Genomic DNA, 19,605 nt, shown 5'->3' with positions numbered 1-19,605 from the left:
CTGTAATAAACAGCAGACTGTAATAAATGAGATCAGAGCCGCGTTGGCAGCAACAAAACTCCAGACCAGCAGAGAGTCTGGCTGCTGGAAAACAGAACCGGGTCAGAATGTAGACAACATCAGTGGTCTACAGGCTACTAGTTTTTTTTGGGATTTTTTACCCCTCCAGGGTCTTTTGTGGCTCTAGTGCCCCTTATATGACAGCAGGCTGACAGGAAACAGGGAAGGAGAGGGGGGAAGACATGCGGCAAATGTCGTCGGGTCCGGGAGTCGAACCCGCGACGGCCGCGTCGAGGACTGAAGGCCTCCAAATACGGGTCGCGCTAACCGCTACGCCACCATGGCACGGCCATGTACAGGCTACTAGTTAACAAGCTTAAGATGCTGTATTGTTACTAGCTAGTCATCTTTTAGCTAACATTAGCTGGTCATCTTTTAGCTAACATTAGCTGGTCATTGTTTAGCTAACATTAGCTGATTGAACATCTTTACTCAACTCAGTCGGTTAATTTGGGGGGAAAACTGCAAAGTTCTTTGCGTTTTGCTGGTTTGCTGCCATGATTCTAACACACCTGAGTAGCTCTGCACTGCTGCACAGGTGTAAACTCAGCGGGAGCGTCGTAGTGCTCATGTTGCATTTAAAGGCGGCTCGGAAAAACAGGTTACAACAGATTAGTGACAGAGGACACAGACATGGGAGGTGCGGAAGCCCCTACTGCAGGAGTGAGCGATCCTGGTCCTGGAGGTCCGGTGTCCTGCAACTCTTAGACGTCTCCCTGGTCCAACACGCTTGAATCCAACAGCTAACTCGCCTCCTCAGTGCAGTCAGGTTCTCCAGGTTCTGCTAATGGCCTCATTATTTGACTCAGGTGTGTTGAATAGAGACACATCTAAAGGTTGCAGGAGACTTTTAGGCCCTCCAGGTCTGGAGATGCCCACCCCTACCCTACTGTATAGGAATAACAGAGAGTTGGCCATTTTAAGGTAAAAACAACAAACAGCTTCCAGTCCAGGGGGGGATGGCTGACTCTGTGGGCGGGCAATGCCCCCCAATATCCCCCAATGCCCCCCAATGCCCCCCAATACCTCCCAATGCCCCCAATGCCTCCCAATACCTCCCAATGCCCTCCAATGCCCCCCAATACCTCCCAATGCCCCCAATGCCCCCCAATACCTCCCAATGCCCTCCAATGCCCCCCAATACCTCCCAATGCCCCCAATGCCCCCCAATACCTCCCAATGCCCCCAATGCCTTCCAATGCCCCCCAATGCCCCCCAATATCCCCCAATGCCCCCCAATACCCCCCAATGCCCCCCAATGCCCCCCAATACCTCCCAATGCCCCCAATGCCTCCCAATGCCCCCCAATGCCCCCCAATATCCCCCAATGCCCCCAATGCCTCCCAATGCCCCCCAATGCCCCCCAATACCCCCCAATGCCCCCCAATGCCCCCCAATACCTCCCAATGCCCTCCAATGCCCCCCAATACCTCCCAATGCCTCCCAATACCCGCCCCTGCCGCCGGGCCTGAAGTCAGCAGTTAAACTCCTGGAGGTTCAGGCGCCCGGCAGCGTCCGTCTCCGCAGCAGGACGGGTTTCTGGGTCCATATATTTCTGTCATTCAGCCTCCAAAAGCTAAAGAAAAACTTACAACATGAGAGAAACTGTAAATATGTATTTAATCTGCTCCCTGCTGGTTGTTGAACTGATGACTTCCTGCTCCGGGTTCGTCATCCTGCAGCTGATCTGTGCTGGATGAGAATCTGTAGTTCGCTTTTTAAACATCTCCCTGTTGGTGGAGATAAAAAATGGCCGAGCTCAGGTAAAAACACAAGTGTCTGCTGCTGACTGAGAGTTTAATCATCCTCAATAATCTCTGCTGAATCTGGAGGTGGACGCTCCTACCTGTGGGAGCTGCCGGGAATTAATTACAGGAAGAGTCCTCTGCAGTTTTACTGTCCTTGGGTGATGAAGACGCTGCTGATAAAAGTTTTAAAATCTGCAGAATCCGTAAAAAACATTTAATCTGCAGGAATCAGCTCTGAATTACTGATTATTAATATTTCTGACTGTTTTAATATCATAAAAAACATCAAATGCGGGAATCTGGAGCAGATTGGTCACGTTCCATTTAGCTCAGGCAGAACGTTCCAGATCCGGTTCTGTTTGTTTTCTAACGGAATCTTTAGGAGAAATAAACTGAAATCCTGCAGGAATGTTCTCTGAATGTTCAAAATGCAGTAAAGAGAACATTAACGGCCAGCAGCCGTCCTCATTAATAATGCATCGTCTTAATGTTCATTTTGCAAATAAAGTCCAGTCTTCCACATGCGTTTGTTTTAATGATTTGTAAACTGCTGCATTATTTACTCCGTGATTCCAAACGTTTGCTGTTTTTCCGGAAACCTTTTCTGTTAACAGGACAGCAGCGGCTCCCCGCTTCACCTCCAGCTGATGCAACGCGGTGGTAAACATGTCGCTGTCCCAACTTTTTCAAAAACTTGCTGCCGGCATCAAATTTCAACTAAAAATCTCTTTAAATTTCCGCCTTTCTAGATTTCAGACGCCGTCTTTGTATCATTAAGTAAAGACTTTGGGTTGTTATTATCATCATGCCTGTAGTTTCGTCATGCAGCAGCTCATTGGCTGCCGCTCCACCTGCGCCTCACCTGTCGGGGAACAGACAGCGTCAGTGTTTGCCTCGCGGCAGCGCTCAGGTTAATGATGGGAGCATGAACATGTCACGGTCTGCAGGCCAGCGCAGCTTCCTGTCACCGCGCTGCTTGATGTTTCCTCTCCGGCCTGGAGGAAGCCACACCTGCATGGCGATTCTCCTGAATCGCCCCGGTTCCCCGTCAAGGTTCTGATCCGCCCGGCATGAGGGGAAATCACTGCCAGGCGGTTCTGACGGTTCTGATGAGCGGCTCTGTTTTTATGTTTTCCATAAAGTTTCTGCTCGGTTCCGTTCTGGAGGATGGATCTGCAGCCTGTAATTTCACACCGTCAACAGTTTATTCTGCTCCGCTTTCATAAAATTGCTGGAATTACATTTTAACATTCATGTTGCTTTCAATACAGCGAGGATATTTTTCTTTTTGTCCTTTCCAGTTTAGCTGTAAGCAGAAGAATTTTTCTTTTGGTCGATTTAAAAAAACAAAATCAGCCTGAAAAGCAAAACTTTACCTGTAAAATCTGTCTAATGTATGCGAGTCATTTTTAATCAATAAATAAATAAAATGTTTTTCTAGTTTCTGGACGTAGCATTACTCTGAGAGGAAAGGTTTAGGAGCCAACAACAGAAAATGATTTAAAGGGGCAGTATTGTGTGAAATTGACTATTTTTAATCTTTCCATCATGTTATAATTTTATTCATTAATAACAAACCTGGAGTGTTACTTTGATTCTTTCATGTTTGAGAAGTCATTTCATCTCCATGGCGACCAGTCAGCTGTTAAAACGCCTGGGTGGATCTAGCCCCGCCTTCCAGGCGCAGCTCCTCCCCCACTCAGCTCCTTCAGACTAGCCAGCAGCAATTAGCAAACAGCTGCTGAGCTCATTATAGGAGCTACGTTGGTAAGATCATTAAAGGGTTAATAGAGGAGCCATGTTGGGACGACTTCCTGGAGGCGGAGCTTCAGGAAGAGCAGGAGCTTCTTAAAGAGACAATTTGAAAAAATTTACTAACTTAATAATTCAGAAATCATAATAGAAAATAGAAAAAACTAAACAGATTGGAAAATGTGATTCAAACAGAACATAAGAATATCTACTCAGCACCAGGAGACAAAATAAACTTCCTGCTCTCCTTAAATCTGAAGGGTTAAAATTTTTCTATTTAGAGAATTAGGCAGTTTGGACTCAGTTGGGATTGTTTCTACCTGGTTCTGGTGCCGTTTTACTTTATGTCTTTGCAGCTTCTGGAGAAGGAGCCGTCGGGAGGTCCTGATCAGCCAATCAGAAGCAGATTAGACAATAATTGCAATGGAGTCGATTCTTTTCCGACTTTCTTCATTTTTTACATCAGAAAGAGAGACAGAAATGTAAACAACTCGACTCTGGAGATGAAATATGATCTAAAGCCTGAAGCTGATTGACAGCCAAGTTTTCCAACATTTAAAACTCTGAGTTTCTAAGATCTTTGAAGTGGGAGGAGCTTTGATGCCATCAGGACAATCATTTCCTAGGCTGAAGGTTCTGGAGGCCATTTTGTTTCATCTGGGATGTTTTGAAGGAAGTTGAAGAAACTCACGCTCTGCTTCTGTCTTTATTAAACTTTATTTATTATTGTATTAATAATGCATGGTGTACGGTAAATTAACTTCCTGTCTGCGCTGACCCCTGCAGGACGGAGGGAGGAGGACGATGGAGGTCGGCTTTTCTCCGCGCCTCACTCTGCTGTGCCTCGGCTTCGTCTCCGGGGTTCGAACCCTCAACCCCGACGACCCCAACGTGTGCAGCCACTGGGAGAGGTCGGTTCTGATTTAGCGCCAGTCGGAACCGCCCCAGAGCTCTAATGGACTCCCTGCCACAAATCAGAGCCGGGGAGTTCTGCCAACAGCCGGATGCAGAAGGGAAAAGGTTTACGGCGCGGGCGAAGGGGGGCAGATGGAGGCTGTAAATTCAAAACGGTGGCAGCGAGCTCGGACTTCTGGGAAAAAAAATAATCCCAGAGCCAGTTCTGATGAGCTGCTGTGATCAATGGGAATTTTGCAAATGGATATTAGCTGCAAACATGATCCCAGTTTTCTCTTCACGTTTCTCTTCCTGCTTATCCGTTTAAAGGGAATTTAAACCGTTTCCTTCTGAAGCCTCAGTTTCATTAAGACCTTCCAGGGAATGCTGGACGTTTTCAGACGGAAACCTCGAACACAGATGTCCAAACGTTTTGCTAAAATAATTTTATTGTGAATTCTTTTCTTTTTACCTGCTAAGCAACAAATTAGTTTGTATTTTCATTTAAAAAGTTCAGAAAAGGTTGTGCAGTTTCATAACTTGTCAGTCAAGATATTATGTTTAGTTTATTCCCAGAAACAACATTAAGAATCATCTTTGAAAACCTTTAGCTGGATTTAAATACTTGGTGTGACTGAGTCTGTTTTTCAGTAACAAGTCACTGGAGATTTTTGGCCTGCAGCTTAATTCCAGTCAGACGCTTCGCTTTTACCAAATTACAGAATTATTGTGGCATAAAGAAGGAATAAAAATTTGAAAAACTATCTAGTCCATGCCTATTAGAAGTAAAACACTGGTTTTGTTCCTAAAAGTTAATACTAGATATAAATTTGTAATTGAAAGTTTCATACAAAGAGAAACAGAAAAATTCTCCACCTGCACCTGTGCCGTTTAAACCTTTTCTGATCTGCATCCAGGGCCACTTCAAACTGCTCACAGGGCCACAAACGGCCCCTGTGCCGCACTTTGGACACCCCTGCTCTAACGTGATTGTGGTTCTTCTTTCCCACAACTGTCACGCTTTTGAACGCCTCCTGACATAAAACATAAACTATAAGGACTGTACTCCCCTATCCTCTCATACAACAATAACACATGGACTATCCTCACACACACACATCACGGACTGTTTTCTTCACACACACATACAACCTGTAAATTTTATCTGCCATTATTTATCTATAATCCATTCCCTAACATTCTTATATAATCAGTATAATCTGTGCATATAGCTCCCATATTTATATTTATACACAATATCTATATCTCTTGCTATAACCCCTTATAGTCCATACATACATAGTCTTGTACATCTGTAAATAAATATTATATCTCGTAGAGCACTTCTGGATAGATGCAAACTACATCTCGTTGCTTGTACTTGTGACAGTGCAATGACAATAAAGTTGAATTCTATTCTATTCTATTCTATTCTATTCTATTCTATTCTTCTTCTGCAGCTACGCCGTCACCGTGCAGGAATCCTACGCCCATCCCTTCGACCAGGTTTACTACACCCGCTGCACCGACATCCTCAACTGGTTCAAATGCACCAAACACAGGTAGGAACACCAGGACGTTCCCAACACTCCCAGTGTTCCCAACACTCCCAGTGTTCCCAACACTCTGAATCCCATTCCGAACAGCTGATGTTGGCGTTCTGATGAAGGCGTTTACATTTCATCCAGGTTTTCTGTCAGTGTGGGGTTTTTAATTTCACGTTTCTATTTGCTGGTTAACGAGCAGAAAAACAAGCAGAGTTCATCCGACCTCAAGTGCAGCACTTCAGGCCTCATCATGGACATTAAGAGAGTTTCAGTTGAAAGGACTCTTTCTTCTGATTGGAGACATTTTCACAGAATGTTTGTGATCAAGCAGGATCCCAAGGTTTAAACACTGAAGCAGAGTAAAAATAGAAATAATAAGAAAAGTGTTTCACAACGTGAGGAGAGCGAGGACTGATTTAACACACGATGCTTTTCAGTTTCCATCCCAGACTTTCCTGTCACCAACGATTCTCCAGCTCTGCTGACGGTTTGTTTCAACGAATCCGTTTTAAATTGGATGTTTAGTCTCTTCTGACAACCCAGAAAATATGAGTTTATCTCCAGAAAGCTGAGAATATTTCTGAGATCATTTTCATACTTCATCTCACACACACAGACCCAACCAGCCACATGAGACCAGTTAACCCAACAGTCCCAGAGAGATCCCAGCATGCACTGGGAGAACATGCTGACTCCATGCAGAAAGACTCCAGGCCGGGATCCAAACCCACAACCTTCTAAAAGCTAAATATTTAGCAAATTCACTTGCCAACAAGGAAGTAGACTACCAAAATAAAAGCTGGGTCTTGAGAACGTCTTCATAAACTCCTGCTGGTGAGACTGAATCCTCCAACGCTGAAGCATCACTGCTGCTGTGGATCCGTTGGAAAACGTCTGTATCTCCTTTAAAACGTCTCGTCGTTTGATTTCAGCTGAAATGTTCAAGATGAGAAGAAAAAAACGATGATGAAGAGATGATGTGAAGCGATTCGATAGCAGGAGTTCATAAGGAGCTTTTATTTTGGTAGTCCAATGTACATATTACCCAAATATTTAGCTCCAAGCTAAAAGTTTAGCTTGGAGCTAAATATTTGGCTTGTAAACTAAATATTTAGTTTTATACTGAGACATTTATGAATGAAATGCTGGAGGTTTGATTTACATCATTTTGGAGCTCAGATGGGTGTGTGTGTGTGTGTGTGTGTGTGTGTGTGTGTGTGTGTGTGTGTGTGTGCGTGGGTGTGTGTGTGTGTGTGTGTGTGTGTGTGTGTATGTGTGTGTGCAGGATCAGCTATAAGACGGCCTACAGGAGAGGCGTGAGGACGATGTACCGCAGACGCTCGCAGTGCTGCCCCGGGTTCTACGAGACCGGAGAACTCTGCGTCCGTAAGTCGGCATTAATATCAGAATTAGGATCAGAGACGATTCTGACAGATCTGCTCTCAGATAAACACAATGCTCCATCCTCAATGTGCTGCTGTGTTTACATCACTGCAAAGAAACTTTTAATGTGAAAATCCCAGACACTTCCTGTCAGTATATAGCACCCAGTTCTCACTGCAGACCAGTTTGAATATTCTAACTTATTGACGTTTCACTGCAAAAACACAAAAAAGAAAAGGTTTCTGCTGTAAATATCTCAGAACACTTTAAATAAGACAAAACTGACTTATAAGAAAATAGAGGATTAGTTTTAGTCAGTAATTCCAGATGTTATAAGTAAAATAATCTGCCAGTGAAACAAGAACTTTTTCATCAATATTAAGAAATTATTGACTAAAAATAAACTCCTATTTCTTTCTGAAAAGTCACTTTTCAGTTATTTTTGTCTTATTTAATGTATACTAAAATATTTGCAGTAGAAACTAAACAAAAACACGGTGAAGAGTTTTAAACCTACAATATAGCAACAGGAATTTGCAGGAATAAAAATCTGAAACAGACTGAATGTGTTTGTTAGATGAGGTGAAGAAGCTCCAGCAGCTGAAGAGTGAAAACATCCGAGATTCCCGGATTAAACCAGCTGATGAAGTTCAGTCGCTCTGTTTCTGTTTATCTGCTGCCACTTTGACGAACCTGCGTCAGTCAGAATCTGAGCCGATTCTGCTGCTGGGAAAAGCAGCAGGGAGTCAAACAGGCAGCAGGTAGTTTGAGTTAGAGCCGAACTGGAGGCTGTGGCGCTGCGTGCCGGACCAGATGGGCTGGGGTATTCGCCAGATTATCAGCTGTAATCCCGACGTGCGGTGAGATTAGCTCCAGCCTTCGTTTGGTTTGAGACAGATGCCGCCTCAACATCCACGGTGAAATCTGAAAAAGAGATTTTTCTCAGCATTTAAGACTTTCTTCTGGTAAAATGATTCTTTCTTCTGCTATTTTTCTGGTAGTGTTCCTAATAATCCGTCACCCAATTTGAAGAAAAAAGGGTTGAAATTAGAGCCACTGTTTGAAAATGATTTCTGTCATTTGTAATTTATTTTTTAAGAAAAGAAAGCAAGTAAAATTAATAAATAAATGAAGATCTGAGATTTTATCTTTATCACCCAACCTGAGAGGAGCTGTGGAGCACGGCGGTGGAGGAGTCATGGTCTGGGCTTGGCAGTCTGTGTGGATCATGATCATGAGTTAAAGTGTGACAGCAAAAAACAAACATCACAAAAACATAAAAACCATCAGTTTCTAAGAAGAGAAAGATTTTATTAATTGGTGAATTAACCAGTTAAAGTCACAAAGAGCAGCTCCATGTTTCAAACATCCAGATCAGGAACTTTCTTTTATCGTTCTCTTAATGACTAAAAATTCAAATGAACCAGTTTATGATTTTACATAGAGAAATAATAACAAATGCAGGTTTTTAACAATTTTATGTTTATGTCATTATGTTGGAATCTGTACTAAAAAAAAGAAAAATATCTGCATCCTCTTTTATGTTTATCTTTACTTTAAATTGTGGCAAAAGAAATGAAACGCCGGCTCTTTCCTAAAGTAGATATTTATTTAAGAAGTTGTGTTTTTCAAAAAGTCGTGCCATTTGCAGCGCTGAGCGAGTTTTATTTGGTAAATCAGATCTTTAAGTTGCACATCTCTGATTTATTACAACATTTGTCAGATTCATCCAAATGGAATGATTTCATAACTTGATTATTACTGATTAAAGGGAAATTATTATTTTTGCAAACACATTTTCTTATTTAAAACTACATAAACTGACTTTATTGTTGGAGTTTGAATTACTCTCTGCACAAATAAAACTAAAGAAATTGTGAAATTTACAGAAATACGATGCAGAAAAACCCGGAGGAGAAATAAAAATGATAGAAAAATCCATCCAGAGTTCATCTTCATTCAGCTGCAGAAATCAATTATCCACTCTACATGGTAAACTCTATGGTTCAGAGCTGCTTTGTCCCTGAACAGAGGGGTGGGGGCTGCCTGGGGTCAGAGGTCAGCAGGGGGACATTGTGTCATTTTATTCAACAACGACTTTCTTCTCCCCGGAGACTCTGGAGGAAAACCTTTGACTGCTTTGTTTGATGCTGTGACCTCCGGCTCTGATTGGCTGAGCGGCAGCTAGCAGCTCGCTAACGGTAGCGACTCTTCCAGTTTATTTGCTGGTTGTTATGGAAACTGAGTGATGAGTGAATATCAGAGCCGTTTTTATAGCTCAGCAGATTTCTGACTTTTAAAATGTGTAAAATGTTGAACTTTCTAACCTTTAAAGGGACAGTTTGACTTTCCATTATGTTTTAATGTTATTCATGCATCATGCATGTTTGAGAAATCGTAGCCTCAGCTCCTTCAGACTAGCCAGCAGCATTTAGCAAGCAGCCAGTGGAACTGCTGAGTTTATGGGGCTGCTGCTAAAGGGTTAATAGAGGAGCCATGTTGGGATGTCTGCCTGGAGGTGGAGCTTCAGAAAGAGCAGGAGTTCTTAAAGAGACAGACAGCCAATTTCAAATCAAGAAGTCAAATTTCTTTAAAGTCAGATTTTATATGTATTTAGCATTTTTATAACAACTGAAGGAAACATACTGTAGTTACTGATCATGCTATAAAGTGTAATATGGAAAACACAGGGTGTCCCTTTAAAACAAATAATTTTTAAGTGACGGGATCCGTTTAGTCGTGGAGAAAATAAAAGAACTGAAACTGAACTGGGTTCAGAGCTGGAGGAGTCTGTCCAGGACGGCTCCTCCTGCAGGTGGCAGAACTTCAGGTGCGTCCTCGCTGATGTTCAGCATCCTGCGGATTCAAGGGCGCCGGCGCCTGCTTCAGCACGCTGAGACAATGGCTGGAATTAAGCAGCGATTATTTCATTTGATATCTATTAATCTTGTTGGAGCCGTTGCTGATGTAATCCTGCGTGGAGCGCTTTCTGCTCGGGATGAAAGGATCACCGTCCCTTTAAAGATTAATCATCTCTCCTCCAGGACGACCACAGCTCCTGCCTTTCTTATTAAAATCCGAGCGCGACACTGCCAGGCGTTTTATCGGCCTCATAAAATATGCTGGGCAGCAGAAAAATTTCAGCCTGAAGTTTACGCACAGCAAAGCTCCAGTTAAGTTTTACTGTGGAGGAAGCAGAACCTGCTGGACCTTCAGCAGCAGATATGTGCATTCAGAACCGGAGCTTCAGACACGGATTCACACCTTCAGTGTTTAAATCTTTCCTCAGATTCTCAGATTAAGATCTGAACTTTAACTCTGTGAAAAAACAAGAACTTGGTTTGTTGATGGTCGAGTTGTTCAGCCTTCAGCTCATTTACTGAAAGGTAAAATGCTTTTCTAATGGTTTCTAATGGTTTCACATTGAATTATTTCTTAATATTATTTACATAAATCAGTTTTGAAACTGATCTTTGATATGTTGTCAGAGAAAAAAGAAACAAGTTTGCAGTTTTGGACCAGAACCGTATCCTGCCAGGTTGTTTTTGACGACCAGGAGCTTCGGTCCTGAATTTTAAATGATAAGAAAATTTGAATTTTACCATTTGTTTGAAGATTTTAGAATTAATTTGCATCAATAAATCAGGCAGTTTCCACTGAAAGAGGAGAACAGTGTGACCTTATGTGATGTTTAGTTTTTCTTAAGTGGTTGTTGTTTCTCTCACATTAAAATAACCGCCAGCTTTAAGGAGAATTTAAATATTTCAGTTTTGATCTTAGAGAATTGAACGTTTATAAGCAGATTTTTCCCTGTAAATTTGGCCAAATTACAGAGAAATGTACGGCGGGTTTTAGGGCCAGATGGACAGAATCTGCAACAATAGAGTCATAATATAAAGACAATAAAGTTGTAGTGATGTAAATATGAATTTGTAACAATATGAGAAACCACATGTTAAGCTTTTCTCTCATTAAAATGACTTCCATCTTTATTTTGCTAATATTATGACTTTATTAAAACATCTCAGTCTAACAGTTTGTCTCAGAGATGCAGCCGGTTTGACATCCTGGTTTTCCTGAATGCGATTTGTAGAACTGATGAGCAAACTTTCCATTATTCAGACTCAGTTTGAACAGAGAAGTCAGTGAGCATGCTCAGTGTGAAATAAAGCCTCCGTCGTTCTGAAGTTCACAGGAATATAAATGTGATCGCAGACATGTTTGTGCAGAGCGCTGCTGCCTGAGAAGAGAAATAAATCTGGAAGCGGCGACTTCGGCTCGCTGTCCGTTTGAAGGATGATGTGAAAAAACCCGCAGGAATGGAAATATGAGCCGAAACAAACTCTCAACACGCTGACAACATTCATCACACACACAATAATAATAACAGTAACACAATAAAATGTTTAAAAGTGGGTCCATTCTGTGTGACTGGGAGGAAAAAAGCTGAGAAAATGAGTAAAAATGACCTGAGTGGCTGAAATCCATCCTTACCTCCGTCTGCACCTGAACTCCTCACTTCAGCTCTTCACTTTCAGCAGAGCCACGTCCAAATAATTCAAGTTTTCATGAGGCTGTCATGTTCACAGCGTTTGTTCCTGCCTGTCTAGTCAACTTGTTGGTTTATGTTTGAGAAAAGACGACAGCAGAGTGAAGATCTGTGACATGATGCAGTATTTAGATCATCCTCTCCACATGAGCTGGAGAAACCGAGACAAAGCTGCTTCTGCTTCATAACTCCACTTAGCTTCGTCTTAGGAAGGTTAAAATCTTCGCTTCTCCTGTGTCAACAGCTTCATGTGTGTTTGTCTGCACACTAATTAAACAGTGAGCTGGAACAGAGAGGAAGCTTAGGACAGCATCTAAGATTGCTTTTATCCAGTTGACACCCAGAAAGCCTCAGTGCTACAGATTCCTGAAAATGGCCGAGTCCAGCTGACAAACAGAGAAACGCCTGTCTTTAGCGCCGCCGCGCCGAAAATACGCTGGAAAGAAACGTGTTAATTAGTCAACTCTGGGCTGCTGTGGAGGAGTCGCTCAAAGTTTTCCTGCTCTTTCCAACCCTGGATCCAAAAAACTAAACTAGCTGCTCTTAAATCATTAAAGTTGGAAAAGTTTACACACGTCCAATAAAGTTCCCACAGCTTTTCCTGACTGAAACACCGAGAGTCTGATCAATTACTGATCATTTTAGATCTGAGCTGCTTTACACGTTGATGCTGAACCTGGTTCCATTCATTCATTCATTCATTCATTCATTCATTCATTCATTCATTCATTCATTCATTCATTCATTCATTCATTCATTCATTTTAAGTTCTTTAAATAATAAAACTGTTTGTGTCCAATCTGCTTGCTTGCTATGTTTCCTCATCTTTTTTCGATATGTAGATTTTTTTGTTTAAAATTCCTTGAAAATATTTTTAAAGTAGCACCAAAGAATCAGTGATTTTGTTTGCAAAAGAAAAAAATCACAAAATCCTGGAAGGTAGAAATAATATTAGAGAAGAAAAAGAAAGCATGTTGCCACTGTAGCACAGCTATCTCCTGCAGGAAGTTGGAAAACAGCAACTTAAAAATATATTTATACATTAACCAAAGGTTTAATGTTTAAGGAGGGAGGTAAGGATGGAGCCCTTCTGATTTTTGGAATTTTGTGATTTACGCAAAATCAACAGATCTTTGCATTTTTCACACTGTTATATAATTGTGAATTTAATGCATATTTTTCACGAACATGGTCAAAACCTTTGGGTTTAGGTGATACTAACTCCAACCTGCAGGTCTCAGCTTTACTTGATGTCAGATTATAGTCGGTAACAACAAGTCGCATTTACCATCAGATAAAAAGTGGAAATATCGTAAAATTCCTTGCAAATGTTTCTGAATTAACGCCACAAAACCAAAACGTTTTGATTGAGAGAAATCACAAAAACCATCATGAAACCCTGGATTGACTGATTAAATTACTAAGGATCCTCTATGTGTTGGAATAAAAGGGATTTTCACTTTGTCCAAAAATAAATTCAACGGTTTTAAGGTCATGAACAGATTTTATTTCAAGTAAAAATGTATTTTTCAGGATTATTTTCATCTGGGGGATGAATCCGTTCTTCTTCTTCTCCTCTGTGGAGTTTTTACTCTCCTCTCTTCTTCATGCCTCTCCAGGCGACGTCTTCTGCCTTATTATGAGATAACAGCAGAGTCATAAAACCACGTCCTGCTTTATTTCTGAGCGTGGCGTTGTTTGCTCTGAAGCGTCTGATTGCTCTCAGCTGTAAGGTCCTGTCATAATGAAATATGAAACCATCTCAGGGTGAGAAATGAGCTCCTGAGCTTCCTTATCTGCCTGCTGTACAATGCAGATATCACTTCTTATCAGGACTGGGGAGATTTTAGAGCAGGTTGGTGAATAAATAAATAGTGAGAACAGTCAGAATGTAAGCTGTTGATAGATGAATCCCTGCCTTTCTAATGTTTTATGTAAAACTGGACCCAGTGAGGAAAATCGCAGCGATAGCAGCGGTTGTCATGGAGCATCAGGAGGTCAGAGGCTTTGTTTTTGTTCGCCGTCTCAAAACGTTTCTGACTTTAACCCTGAACCACATTTAACCTTCAGTACACGGATTTATTTAGACAAGAAATCTGAGTAATGGGAAAAAATCGAACATTTTTCATTAAAGATCACAACAAAACCTTCCTTTAAAAGTTTGTTTGTGCTGTGAGCCTTGATGAGCTTCGAGCCCACGGTGAGGTTTTCCTGGTCCAGATTACTAATCTGGGTCGTCCTGTTTCTCCGCAGCGCTGTGTACGGAGGAGTGTGTCCACGGCCGGTGTGTTTCTCCGGATACCTGCCAGTGTGAGCCGGGCTGGGGGGGGCTGGACTGCTCCAGCGGTGAGTACGCCTCCAACACAAAAACTCACAACGCTGGAGACGCTTGGTTTTTCTCTTAAATGTACTTCCATCTTGTATGTGTGAATGTGTGAATATTCAGAGCAGATTTGCATTTAAAATGTGCCTTATTAAAGAATAGAAACAGCAAACAAGTAGGAATAAATAGCCGTGCAACAGAGGAGGAAATGTGCTTGGTATTTATTTCAGCAAGTGCAGAAACAAGCAAACTAAATTCAGCTTTGAGAAAGTAAAGTGAAAGGTCAAACAGTTAGAATATTAATATCAGGGTTGGGACTTTAACATGTTTATTTCTATTAATTAATTACACAGATTTTAACACAATTGACAAATTTTTGTTTTTCACATGTCCTGAGATGGAACTCTGTATTTATGTGTTTCTGGTACGTCCGTAAATCTGAGGCACAAACTCCATCTGTGTCAGCTCGGTCGTCCAAAGTCAGCTGTGGACGACCGAGCTTCTAAACGATCTGATTGGACCCTGGAAACCATTGTTGTTGTGTTCAAGTTGTGCTAAAAGCAGTTAGCATGTCAGCGAAGCAATTCAAGCATAAAGTAGCATCTCAATGTTAAACATGTAGCAGATAATGCTAATGTCAGAGTCCACTGTCCACATTTCTATAGAAGCTCCATGAACGATCAGAGAAACTCTGGGAAGCTGAATGGCTAGAATAACATTCTGCTCCACTCTGATGGTTGAAGAGCAGATTAAAGTCCATAAATATCTCTGTTGATGAGCTCATATTAGGGGTTGAACCAATTAGTCGACTAGTCGACTCTAGGACGTCTCGCGAGTTTTTACATTTCATGTCGACTAGTCGCAGTCATGTGATTGCCGGTGGTGACAGCCTGTGCTGATCTGACAGCACAGTATACGTCACAAGACACAAGAAAAATAAGTTAATACATTAGTTTAAATGATATGTAGATGGATGCATATTTGTGGTTTTACAGTGTTTTTAAAAGGAGATGGAGTTGCAGCTGCAGTCCACTACAAAACACCAGCCGTCTAAAACTCGCCCCCTTCCCGCTAAGGATGTCACTTAGCCGGCTCGCGAGTGTCTTTGTCACGAAAAAATTTAAAATATTTAAATATTAAAAATATTTAGCTGTTCCGGCAACCAGCACTCCCAGTGAGAGGATTTTCTCTCTCGCTGGGAATACCATTACGAGGAAGCGGGCAAGCCTTCATCCGGCTCATGTTGATGCCCTTGTTTTCCTACATGTCAACCAAGAAAAAACCCCAACAACTCTTAGTGAAGAGAATATTGACAGCGAGTGAACTTTATTTACCCCCCGGCCCCGTGCCACCTCTTTTTATTGTTTTTACATGCCATCTAAAAGATGTGCGTTTCCTTTTGAATGTTGGTTTTCCAGCAACTTATTATTTATCATAAACTATCCCGATGTTTTGTTGTTTCACTTGTTGCTGTTCTGTGTAAATGCCGTATTTTTCCGTGAAAACGGGTAATAAAGCCTCTACGTTACTCCAAAGCTTTGCGTCTTGCGTTGCTATGACATCACAACGACTAGTCAACTCGACATCGACTCGACTTTTATCATGTTGACGTTGACTAGAAAATATCTTAAATCGTTCAATCTGCTGAGTCAGCAGAGCTTCCTGCCGCGCATCGGGCGGAGGAGAAGCAGGTGGTTTCGTTGAATTCAGCTGTAACCAAACGGGATCCGTTCATAACAAGTTTGGCTTGTGATGTTCCAAAAGCTCCATGTAGTCAGTGTGATCATTTAACTCCTATAGTAACTATCCAGAGATCATCAGCGTCAGCCGGTGTTTAGAAAAAAAAAGTCAGACCCGACTTTGTGCAACAAACTTTTCCCCGCTGCTCACGAAGAATCTCCATAATAGACTTAGTAAAAGCAGGATAAGGGGAGAGTGTGTGTGTGTGTGTGTGTGGGGGGGGGGGGGGGGGGGTCAATATTTGCCGTGAAAATAGCTAATAAAGCCTCCAAGTAGTTGTGAAGGGTTTTTGCGCTTACGTCACTATGACGTCACCGCGACTAGTCGACATCGACTCGACTATTATCATGATGTAGTCGACCTTAAAAAATATGTAGTCGTTCAACCCCTAGCTCATATGTGTATTTATTCAATAATTTAGAAGAAAATTATTGAAGAATCTATCCCTTTAACCTCACTACGTCGACCTAACTGCCTCTCAGCTGATTTCATATTCAGCAGCTTCTCTCAGCTCCGTTCTATTTGAACACATTTTGATAAATACAGCTTTAGTTTCTAACGTCTGTCTGCTGCTGATAAAACCCTCTGCAGGATTCAGACAGGAATCAAGCATTTTATACGCAGCCCTTGATGGAGAAGTTGAAACCACCTTCAACCCCTGAAACAGACCAATCAGTAGGTCTGTGAAATGTTTTGTTTAGGCCACTTTGTGGCAAAATGTTGCTATTGATGTTATCTTGGAGCCGAATCAAGGCTGATTCGTCTCATTTCCTGTTTGTCTCCTCATTTCCTCTGCAGCTTCGGTGTAAATATGAGCTAAGGGTGTGTGTGTGTGTGTGTGCTTGTTTATGTGACTTTATGTGACCTGGCCCAATATGTGCCTTCTGAGGACCAAAGGACCTCATGGGGACAAAAGCAAAATCATAACATTTTTAAAGTGGCCATATAAGAAATCTCAATCATGTTCAAAGGCCATGTATAGCTTCTGTTTTTATTTTATTTAGAAGTTCTTTATTATCTAAACGGCCTCATACTTTTTAGACATCTCAGTTTTTGCAGTGTTTAGTTATTTGACAATGTAGAATGGCAGCATCAATTTACATCAATAACTAACAGTAAGGCAAACGTATCAAACTGTCAACCAAACAGTTCATCCAGCAAGTGTGAAGCACAAACTTTTTGTACTGCTTAACTTTCTAAAAATAATTTCAAAAATGTGTATTTTTACAGCATTTATGAAACAGCATCATAACTTTATTAACTAATTTTCGAAAAACAACATCACTTTAGCAAAAAAGCAATAACTGTACCCAGTGTTTTTGTTTCTTTTATCTCAGAGAGAATGCTTCTTCACTTAGCTAATTTATTAGTGAATCATATCAACAGTAAAGGCCATGTCTGCCATGTTCAGGCTGTTTCAAGGATATCACAATCCACCGAGTAAAACAAGTCACAATTTTCTGGGGGTTTTGGCAGCTGAAGCACCAAATACGCTGCAGTGTTCTCAATCCAACTCGTTATGGTGCGCAGAAACATGTCTGCATGCCTATCACAGTAACAAATTTACCTGGATGATAAATTAGACCAGAAGTTATTGTTGTTTTGAGACCATTTTCAAGTAATATAATGGTATGGGCATAATAATGCAAGAACACATTCTCAAAAATCAATAAACATTCAATCCTGATGAACATTTAACACAGGAACAACAAATAAAATAAATTATGAAGTCTTAAATTGTTCGTAAAAAAATAACGAGTTGAAGACTTTTGTCATCCAGTTTTTGATAGAAAGAGAAAAGAAAGAGAAAAACAATAAATCATGAAAGTGGAAATTATTGAGCTCATTTTAATTGATTATGCAATTAATTGATTTATTGCACATTAGAAAGGGCTACATGTTTGCTAATGCATCTTTTTTCTCAGGGTAATTTAGCTCTGCAGACTCCACCAAACAGAGAATAAACTCCCCTTCAGAGAATACTTTGCCATATCCTGTAATTTTGTAGGGTTTAGCAAAGCTGGTCCTGACTTCTGTGTCCCTGGAAGAGTGGAGCTTTTTAAAAATGTTGCTGTCTTGGTTTCACTAGCTTTCCTCTGAAGCTCATCCTGCTCCACATCAGTTAAATTCTTGTACTTCTCTCATGTTTCATCTCATGGTTGCGGGTGAAATTGTAATCTTTAAACACTGTTATGTGTTCTCCACACTAAGCACAGCTATACGCTCGATTTCAGCAGAGAAACATTAAGAAATCTATGCCTTGTAGAAAACTCTGCATTCTGCATCAGCTTATTTCTTTTTTAACATTAGACATATTTAAATGCTAAACTAATTTCTTGAAAGGTATTCAACACATTTGATGAGGCACATCAGCAAATTTGCCTCAGCAAATGGGGCCTATTGTTTTCTTAATAAACAATTATGTTATTAAGAAAGCAATAGTGGCCTTCAAAATAAAAGTCCTATCATTATATTTTGTGCACCTATAAAAAACAGAGATAGAAGTTATCAATTGAGTTAATCTGAAGGTGATCTCACCGATTAATTGATAAGCGACATTTTTCTTAAAAACCTGAGTTCTGTCTTGTTTTAAGAAGGTCGACTGTCTTTCCATAACATGAAGGGATTATCTTTATTTTGTGTCTATTAAATACTAACTGAATAAACTAACAATTTTCTTTTGTTTTTTTCATATTAAGTTTAGATATATTTATAAAATACAATAAAACAGTAACCTCCTCAGTTGCTGAATTGAGAAATAAAAGATGAGAAAAATAAAATATGTGAAGCGCTTAATCCTCGTGAACAGAGGAATATTCATGCAGGAAGAGCGCAGACTTTATCAACTACAAAGCACATCGGTAATTTTTGGAGTTTGTCGAGTGTTTATATTTCTAATAAGAACCGCATGAAGAGAATTTATCATCCCACTTTCCCATTCTAATATGACTGCCATCTTAATTTCTGTATCAACTGGGTTTACTTATGGATGACCAGTGGCGCCCTCTGTGGGATGGCGGCCAAACTACAACAGTAGAAGAAGATCTAAGTGGAAGTTATAAGTTAATCTGTTGAAATAATTTTAATCTAATAAACCATTAATCTACAATCGTAAGTAAATTAATTGTTTACATCCTTTGTAATGGAATTTTTGTACTACAAACTGGTAGCTAAATTGTGTTTTGGTTAAAATTACACTGGAGGTGGTTGGGGTTTTAAATGCTGTATCTAAACCGAAGAGAACGTGTGTGTGTGTGTGTGTGTGTGTGTGCGTGTGTGTGTGTGTGTGTGTGTGTAGGCGTGTATGTGTGTTTGTTAAAGAGGGATTTGGGGTCCATCGGCTCTTAATGAGCCCCCTTCAGCGCCTGCTCCCCGTCTTTGTTTATCTGTTTTTATTGTCCCTGCTGGGCTGCAGCAGAGGTTAGGTAAATCCTCACCGAGGCGAACGATGAAGTATTGATTGGCCACAAAGTCCCAGTTAGAGAGAAGAAAAAGAAACCAAACACTCAGGATGACGTTAAGTTTCCATCTCCATCTGTGGTTGTTTATTTTATCTTAACACTGTCATCTGTTCCTCAGGTGAATCTGCAGGTGGGAAACATTTTTATC

General features: G+C 41.0%; 1 protein-coding gene across 4 annotated transcripts in view; it reads left to right on the top strand.

Annotated features, from left to right (window-relative positions):
• Nucleotides 1–19,605, top strand: part of LOC102223573 (multiple epidermal growth factor-like domains protein 11) — a 94,539-nt gene that overhangs the window by 17,687 nt on the left and 57,247 nt on the right. For all 4 annotated transcript variants that reach the window (XM_023332160.1, XM_023332161.1, XM_023332162.1 and 1 more), the window contains exons 2-5: nt 4,347–4,471; nt 5,915–6,016; nt 7,287–7,387; nt 14,187–14,279. In XM_023332160.1, coding sequence (XP_023187928.1) covers nt 4,365–4,471; nt 5,915–6,016; nt 7,287–7,387; nt 14,187–14,279 — 403 coding nt within the window. In that variant the 5' untranslated portion in view covers nt 4,347–4,364. The remainder of the gene's footprint in view (nt 1–4,346; nt 4,472–5,914; nt 6,017–7,286; nt 7,388–14,186; nt 14,280–19,605) is intronic.

Source organism: Xiphophorus maculatus, chromosome 4 (assembly GCF_002775205.1).
Source record: "Xiphophorus maculatus strain JP 163 A chromosome 4, X_maculatus-5.0-male, whole genome shotgun sequence".
Taxonomy (NCBI): Eukaryota; Metazoa; Chordata; class Actinopteri; order Cyprinodontiformes; family Poeciliidae; genus Xiphophorus; species Xiphophorus maculatus.
The sequence above is the reverse complement of the archived record's forward strand: the minus strand, read 5'-3'. Positions and strand labels throughout refer to the sequence as shown.